The following is an 8597-nucleotide window of genomic DNA, read 5'->3' as shown; positions in this document are numbered from 1 at the left end:
GCCCTGATGGACCATGGAAAGCCACGCAAAGACACTAAGCTGAGAAGTCAGATGGTGGGGTTTACATGTCAGTCTTCCGGGAACAAGGTGGTGAGGGGGGAGATGAACTAATAGCAGCAGCTAACGATCAGGCTCCTACAGAGTCCAGGCACAGGCAAAGCATCTCCAAGTCTTCATGTCAGTTAATTCTAACAGCCTTATCTAGTAGGTATTGCTATCATTCCCAAACGAAACCAAAGCTCAGAGAAGTAAAATGAGTTGTCCACGGTCACATTAGTGAGTCAGCGGCAACACAAGCTTCAAACCCAAGTTCATTTAACTCCAGAGCTTCAGCCTTAACCACTGCACCATCCCATCACCCCAGCCCCATGTGACCCATCCTGTGAAGCAGCCAGGGGCTATTTACGTGTGAAAAGGGAGGGTCGAGGGATAATGTTCTGGGCTTAGCTGACTTACGGAGCTCCATATCAATGGTTGACCCTCAGGTGGCCAACTTGGTACCCAGGTAAGTGTCCCTGCCATTAACCTGGATGAAGACTCTGGGAGAAGGAAGGGGTTTTAGGGAGAAGATGCCACTTTGCACCCATGGCTGATCATCCAGGAAGCGCCCATGCTTTGGTGGTGGGGCGTTGGTGGTGAAGAGCATCGCATGGTTAAGCCACAGCAGCCCTGTTCCTGTTCTGCAAGCTGGTCTGGCATATCTTCTGTCCTCGGGCCCTGAATCCTCAGGAAGGAGGGACACAGGATGAGCCTGCCAATCCTGGGCTCTCACTCACAGCTCACCCTTTCCACTGTCGCCCTCAGCACAAAGGGTTTCACCCAGTGGACTGCAACCCATCCTCATGGTCAGGAGTGAGAATGACCAAAGACCAGCTGCTCCGGGTCTTCATTCTGATTGTACTGCAGGGTGACCTTGGGCATGTCCCGCGGTTAGTTCACCCAGGGTATCAAAGCAAGAAGGCCTGAGGCTCCAGGAACAAGAAGAGTCTTTAAAAAAAATTTTTTTAAGATGGTACTGATGAACCTCAGGAGGAGGAAATGGCAACCCGCTCCAGTATTCCTGCCTGGAGAATTTCATGGACAGAGGAGCCTGATGGGCTACAGTTCATAGGGTCACAGAATCGGACACGACTGAGTGACTAACACATACACACACCCCAAACTGCAGGGCAGCAATGGAGACGCAGACATAGGGAACAGACTTGTGGACACAGTAGGGGAAGGAGAGGATGGGGACCAATGGAGAGAGTAACAGGAAACATAAACACTACCAAATGTAAAACAGACAGCCAGTGGGAATTTGCTGTGACACAGGGAACTCAAACCAGGGCTCTGTGACAACCTAGAGCCGTGGGATGGGGTGGGAGATGGGAAGGAGACCCAGGAGGGAAAGGACATATGAATACTTACGGCTGATGCATGTTGATGTATGGCAGAAAGCAACACAATATTGCAAATCAATTATCTTTCAATTAAAAATAAATTCAAAAAACTTTTTTGACTGCATGGGGTCTTTGTTGCAGCACAAAGGCTTAGTTGCCCCGCAGGGTGTAGGATCTTACTTCCCCAAATAGGGATCAAACCCACATCCCTTGTACTGGAAGGCAAATACTTAACCACTGGGCCACCAGGGAAGTCTGAAGAGCCTATGATTCTACAGCAAGCCACTGGTGGACCTCAAAGGCATTTCTCCAACCAGCCACTGAGGGTGTGGGAGGGGTCCCCAGGGCCACACCCTTCCTGCTCCGCCTTTCCCAACCAAAGACCCCAGTGCTGCAGGCAGCCTAGAGCTCTCAAACATTCACTGCAAGGTGGAAGGGCCCTCTGTGGGCCCGTTTGGATTTCCTCCTACGTGGAGGTTTGGAGAGGTCAGGCAGGGTAGGGCTCCGGCAGGGGGCAGCGTGGGGCTCACACTCACTTGAAGGTTTCTGGAGAAGCAGCCATGGCCAGTTAAGACAGGGAAAGACGCAGCCTGCTTCACAGGGATCTGTTCACTTGGCTGCCAGGTCCACTGCCTCCTGCACCCAGCCAGCCCCTTAGCAAGGGGAGTGGCCAGGCTGGCTAAGTTTCCAGCAGCACATTTGTAAATAAGCAAAATTCTCCTGAGAATTATCTCTATTCTCCACGAAGGCCTAAGTACTGGGGTCATGAGAGAATGGGGATTATCTGCTGGGGAATATAGGTCTGTTTTATTTTATTTTTTTCCCCATTCAACAATAATGAAAATAAAAATCAGGCAGTCACTTCCATCCAGGATCATCCCCACTGCTGCTGCTGCTAAGTCACTTCAGTCGTGTCCGACTCTGTGCAACCCCTAGATGGCAGCCCACCAGGCTCCCCCGTCCCTGGGATTCTCCAGGCAATAACACTTGAGTGGGTTGCCATTTCCTTCTCCAATGCACGAAAGTGAAAAGTGAAATCAAAGTCGCTCAGTCGTGTCTGACTCTTAGCAACCCCATGGACTGCGGCCTACCAGACTCCTCCATCCATAGGATTTTCCAGGCAAGAGTACTAGAGTAGGGTGCCATTGCCTTCTCCCCCTACTAGCCAACCTGGAAGTGCAAAAGTCTATGGCTGGGGGCTTGGGGTTTGGGAAGGAGTCAAGTCTCACACCTTGTCCGGAGCATCTCAGGGCTGAGTGAGGTCACTGCAGGTCACTAGGAGGTGGGGAGGGACGTACTGAGCTTCTCTTTGGAAAAGGGCTCAGAGGCAGCTCAAACTGCGGGCGATAGACAGGGCTTTGAGACAGCACAGGCAGGCGGGGGCCAGAGAGGGCTGCTCTCCCCACCCCAGCTTCAACTCCTCAGGTATATGGAGGAGAGGATGGGAAACTGGCCCGATGGAAGTTTGGAACCTCACACCTTTGATATACCCACCAAGATGGTACCATTACTGAGTGCCAGTGCTTACTAGGCACCAGGTTACACGTATAAGTGCAAGGATCCACCAGCTTGAAACAGGTTGAGCAAGGGAGGGATCAGCATTTGAAATCAAGGGCTCTTGCCTACAACCTAGCATGTTCCTGGTAGTGGTGGGGGAGGGGGGACAGCAGAGTCTGGGGTGGTGCTTCACAGAGTGGGGCTGATACTTCCTCCCTCACAGGTTAAATCTATGTAAAGATGGGTAATCTATGTAAAACACTTATCATAGTACCTGGCATTAAGTTACAGCTCAATACATGGTAGCTATTATTAGCCATTATTATAAGAAGCTGCAGAATAAACATGGCACGTCTTCCTGGAGTGCTAATTTTACTCAACGATTAGGGAGGAAAGGACATTCTTATTATATTAAAACAAACACTGGCATAAGCTGGAGTAGAATGCAAAACTCACTTAAATTTTCAACATCAAACAAAGATCTGCCCTGCCCCTTCTAAGGTCTTGCTCACCCCCCATCCCTTGATGGATACAGAGACCCTGAAGGAATTCCCTGGCAGCTAGGACTCTGAGCTTTCACTGCCGAGAGCCAATGTTCAATCCCTGGCTGAGGAACTAACATTCCACAAGCCTGGTGGCCTGGCCAAAAAAAAGACAAGACCCTTAACTTGAGTCAGGAAACCTGGGTTCCAACCTGACTCTACCAGTTACTACCTTATTACCTTAAGGCACTGAATTCCTTGGGCCCTGTTTCTCACTGGTAAAACAGAGTTAATTACACCTGTATCCAGAATTGTGATAACAAATAAGATCGTATGAATGTGTCTGCCACAGTGCGGGTCAATAATAGGTTATCGACAAATGTTAGGTGATCGGGGCCAAGGAGACAGAGCTAAAGGGGCATGGTAGATGGAACAGAAGCTACTATGTCACTGCTGCTAAGCCTCCCAAGTCTTTATGGGGAAAGGAGTAGGGAACTGTGTCCTTACAGCAATAATTCCAGATGGATATTCTGCACTGTGGTCTGGGATAGGAAGGCCATGATGTGGGAATTAAGCTTTGTCTCTCTATCATATCCTCATTTCCCCTTAAGTCTTTTTTTCCTATACCTTAGTATGTGAGTTTTCCAAGATATACATCCATTGACAGCCATCCCACGCCCAGTATTATATCAATACTCTGTAAGTACTTAACTCAGGGCATCTCAAGTACTCAGGTTGCCACTGCACTTCTTGTGTGCTCTTTTTTTTTTAATTAAAAAAAAATGATTTTCCTTTCCTGAATGCTCATAACTTTCCCATGAGTGTAGTTCTATATTCTCAGTAGCCTATAAACTACCCAATGCCTTTTTTGAAGAAACTAAATGCTGAAATATTGACTCATCTTGCTAATTTACCACTGATGGTCTTGCAGAAAATTGTGAAAAAAAATGATTTTAACTGAGAAAGGTGAGGGCCATATTTTGAGTATTCCTAATTTCCTTTCAACAACCCAGTATGAATCTGTCCTCTGAGAATGTATTTAAATCTTTTGGAAGTTACTTAGGAGAGACACATCAGTATAATTACTTGTTTTATAATTACTTTTAATATTTTAAAATGGCAATCTGGAGCAGATTGTAAGTCTAAGAATTCTGCCAGTCTAGAATGTTAGTCTAGGCAGGGGGTTTGAAATATTATAATAATATAATACTTAAAAAATTCCTTTATTGGGGAACTATACGCCAGGCACTGTTCTATTTCACTTAATCCTCTCAACTGCCAGATGACAGAGGTACTGCTATTACCTCCCCAATTTTACAGATGAGAAAATTAAGGTGAAAAGAAGTTTATCAGCTTGCCAACTTTATAAGGTTAGTAAGTGTCTATGCCCAAAATTGGAATCGATGGCTTACACTCTTAATTACCCCTCTCCTTCTTGCCACGCATAAGCCTCAAGGAGCTTTGAAGTCATCTAAATGAGTTTAAAGCCAAACCATAGGGGCCACTAACACTTGCTTTTGTTTCCGATCTTTCTCTGGGACTCCTTCACTAACTCCTTGACCAGTCCCTAAGGGGTCATGACCTTCCAGGCTTTGCAAGGAATTCCCTAATGCAGTACTCTCTAGATACACTCTATATTTACCCTTGATTACAAGCTGCCTTGGAGTTGCTTTTAAGCTTTTTAATGTGTGTATGTTTCGTCTTCCCAACTAGATTGTAAACACCTAGAGGACAAAAGCTGTATCTTGTTCCTTCTGTATCCCTCTCAGTGCCTAGAACTAGACTGGAGACGTCCAGGGAGCTCGTTAAGTGTTGCGGACGGTCTCCGGACCATCCTCCGTCCACCTCGAACCCTTCCCTCGCCCTCGGTGAGCACTCCACTTCCCGCTCCTGGGTCCCCACCCCTGCCTCCTCTCTCGGTCCTTTTACTCTTTCGGGCCCCGCCCCGCCCTCGTGCAGGCCATCCTTTCTCACCCCGCCCCTCGCCTGCGGCAGAATCTCCAGCGTCCCCTAGCGACCAGGCAGTAGCCCCTAGCAACCGCATCACTGTTCCCTGACGACGGCGGCACGCAAGCCACGTCAGCGCGCCGTGGCCCCGCCCCCCGGCGCCGGCAGGCCCCGCCTCCCCGTGCCTTTTTCGCCGCTGCTGCCGCCGCCGCCGCTGCCGCCGCCCGAGACTCGCGCAGCGCAGTTATGGCGGATCCCGCAGCGTCCGCGCCCGCAGCCCCGGCTCCCGCCCAGGTCCCGGACGCGCCCCCGAGCCCGGACGCAACCCCCGCCCCGGCCCCGGCGCCGGCACCCGCCGCGGACTCGGGCTCCGGGCCATCCTCGGACTCCGGCCCCGAAGCCGGCTCGCAGCGGCTGCTCTTCTCCCACGACCTGGTGTCGGGCCGTTACCGCGGCTCGGTGCACTTCGGGCTGGTTCGCCTCATCCACGGCGAGGACTCGGACTCGGAGGGCGAGGAGGAGGGCCGTGGGAGCTCGGGCTGCTCGGAGGCGGGGGGCGCGGGCCACGAGGAGGGCCGGGCCAGCCCGCTGCGCCGCGGCTACGTGCGCGTCCAGTGGTACCCGGAGGGCGTCAAGCAGCACGTGAAGGAGACCAAGGTGCGGCGGGCCGGCGGGCCGGCGGGCGGGGGCCGGGCCGGGGGGCCGGCGGGGGCCCGAGTCGGCCGCTCGAGCCCTGGGCCGGGAGGGGAGGCGTTCAGGGCGCTGCCGGGTAGTGGTGCCACACTGCAGTGGGGCCGAGGTGGGAGGACAAGCCTCCGCGGCGGGGACGCTCCGGTGCAAAGTCATTGCACCAGCCCTGGGCCACCGGGCCCCGGGCTTCCCCCACGCGAAAGACTGGCAAGCCCGTGCCAGGCTGCTGCGGTGTCGGCCTCAGGATCCTGTATGTGAACCCAGTCCGGTGGGGGAACTCTTGGGGCAGGCACGCTCTCGGCTTTACACCAGTGCGGCGTTCTGCTGACCCCCAGAGCAGCTATACCTACTGCATTGTGCATCCAGAAAGGAAGGCCGTGCCGGTCCGTGCAGGGAGGGGTTGTGGGCATTCCAAAACAAAAGATAGAGGTGAAAATCTCGGCCGACATGAAACCCCAGGAAGTTCACTGGATTGCAGAATGCGTTATTATGGGTGAAGAAAACCAGCCCCTTTGTGTTTTAGCTTGTTGCCTGGCTTTAACTGCTGCGGGGAACTTTTAGTAAAATCATTAACAATCGGAGTCCTGATATTAATAGCACTGGGGGTGCAGGGAGGGATGTGGCAGCTGCTGACTGGAATTGATGACTCTCTTTTAAGTACAGTTGGACTTCTTGGGGAAAAAAAACACTATAGAACCCTGGATGGAGGGGAGCCACCCATTTGGGAACCTGAAAGATTTGTCTTACCTGAGGCCATTAAGCACAAAGCAGACTCCCCCATTCATCATCATAAAACTTAAACCCTGAACCGGGGTTGGTTTGGTGACTTTTCACGTCTTGTTTTCCCCGAGTGTGAACTCCTATCAGTAATTCACAGACATACACGCCTCTTGTATCTTTTACCCCTTTTTCATCTCCTCCTCCTCCTCTCCTGCAGGAAAACATTTCTTGGCAAGAATCAGGCCTGGACTGTTTTAGCTGCCCAGGATGTTGAGTGGTCTGATTTCAGGGGAGGGCACTTTAGAAGTTAATCTGGGTTTCTGACCCAGTGGGAGATGAAGGCGACCTGCACAAGGGGTCTGTGATGACCCGTCTGGCTGGGAAGAAGTCCCCACTCTCCAGAAGAGCCTGTGATCCATTTCCTAGTGGCAGAAGTCACCGCTAATACCAGCAGGGTCTTTTTCCCGTCCAGTACATGCGCATCCACGGGCACAGAAATCTGTGCACAGGACCCCTGCTTCCCCTCAGAAAAATACAGATCAGGAGGTAGCTTCTCTGAGTCAGAGAGAAAATGATAAGTTCACGCAAAAGTATGTGGAATAGATGACCTTTTGCCTCAGGATGCTGGTTAAAAATTACTACCAGTATTGTTGGGAATTCAAGATTTTTTGCTCTATACGCCGTGTTTGTGTGTTACCACACTAGCGAAGGTTGTCACACTGGTGACGGGTTGCCAGCATCTTTCTGTTGGTTCTTAATGTTTTCCCTGACCATCTCCTCTAGAGGTTTGTGACTTCTGGGATGGAGCTTATTGGACTCTGTCAGAGCCTCCTGCCCTGGGACTCAGGGAGGCAGGCCCGGCTCACTGCTGGGAGCTGCCATGTTTATCAGTTGTTGTTCCTGTTCATCTTGACTTCGGTGGTTAACTTTGTTTACAGTTAGGCTCAGTCTGTCTCCTCCCATAATGTGTAATTATATGAAGTTTGACTTAAAATAATCTATTTCGGAATTAAATAGAAAATAAGTTTAAGGTCCCAGGTTGAATATATTTTGAAGCTGCCCTCTTGTGACTTGCTTTGAATTTGGTGAAGTCCATCGTGGCTCCAGTGGTGATGTTTTCTTTGCCATTGTAGTTTCTGCTGCTTCTGAGCTTGGCAAAAGCTCAGGGACATAGGAATTCTCGGATGGGGTGACACGTAGCCCTTTCATGGATGGCAGGACCTAGTGCTTCTATCAGGATTTGAGAATAGGTTTATTGGCGGGGAGGAGGGGAGTTTATACCTGGTAGGTAGCTCTCTATTCGGAGAAGGCAGTGGCACCCCACTCCAGTACTCTTGCCTGGAAAATCCCATGGACGGCGGAGCGTGGTGGGCTCCAGTCCATGGGGTCGCTAAGAGTCAGACACGATTGAGCGACTTCACTTTCACTTTTCACTTTCAGGCATTGGAGAAGGAAATGGCAACCCACTCCAGTGTTCTTGCCTGGAGGATCCCAGGGACTGGGGAGCCTGGTGGGCTGCTGTCTCTGGGGTCACATAGAGTCGGACGCTACTGAAGCGACTTCCAGCAGCAGCAGCTCTCTATTACCGTGAACCACAGGCACAGATGACCCTGGTCAGCGGAGTGTCTCACTCGTTTTGTTCCTGAGGTGTTGCTCCTGAACACCCACTGGGGTGGTGGGGCGGGGCCTGGGACCGTGTGGCATTATGGTTTAGGAAGAGTTTTCCTCTCACTTCCCACTCCTTGTATACCCATCGAAGTGACTGTGCTTTAAAGACCATTAGACCGAGACTGAGCTTTTAGGTTCTGATTCTTACTCCATCACTAATCTGGTTATGAGACTTGAGAACCCACTTATTGATAGGATAAAGGAGTGACAG

At 51.1% G+C, this 8597-nt stretch overlaps 1 protein-coding gene across 2 annotated transcripts in view; it reads left to right on the top strand.

The window, feature by feature from the left end:
• The first annotated feature begins 5507 nt into the window (after positions 1-5507).
• Positions 5508-8597, top strand: part of UBE2O (ubiquitin conjugating enzyme E2 O) — a 50403-nt gene continuing 47313 nt past the window's right edge. For both annotated transcript variants that reach the window (XM_065910586.1, XM_065910585.1), the window contains exon 1: positions 5508-5965. In XM_065910586.1, the coding sequence (XP_065766658.1) occupies positions 5555-5965 (411 nt within the window). In that variant the 5' untranslated portion in view covers positions 5508-5554. The remainder of the gene's footprint in view (positions 5966-8597) is intronic.

Source organism: Muntiacus reevesi, chromosome 18 (assembly GCF_963930625.1).
Source record: "Muntiacus reevesi chromosome 18, mMunRee1.1, whole genome shotgun sequence".
NCBI lineage: Eukaryota > Metazoa > Chordata > Mammalia > Artiodactyla > Cervidae > Muntiacus > Muntiacus reevesi.
The sequence above is the reverse complement of the archived record's forward strand: the minus strand, read 5'-3'. Positions and strand labels throughout refer to the sequence as shown.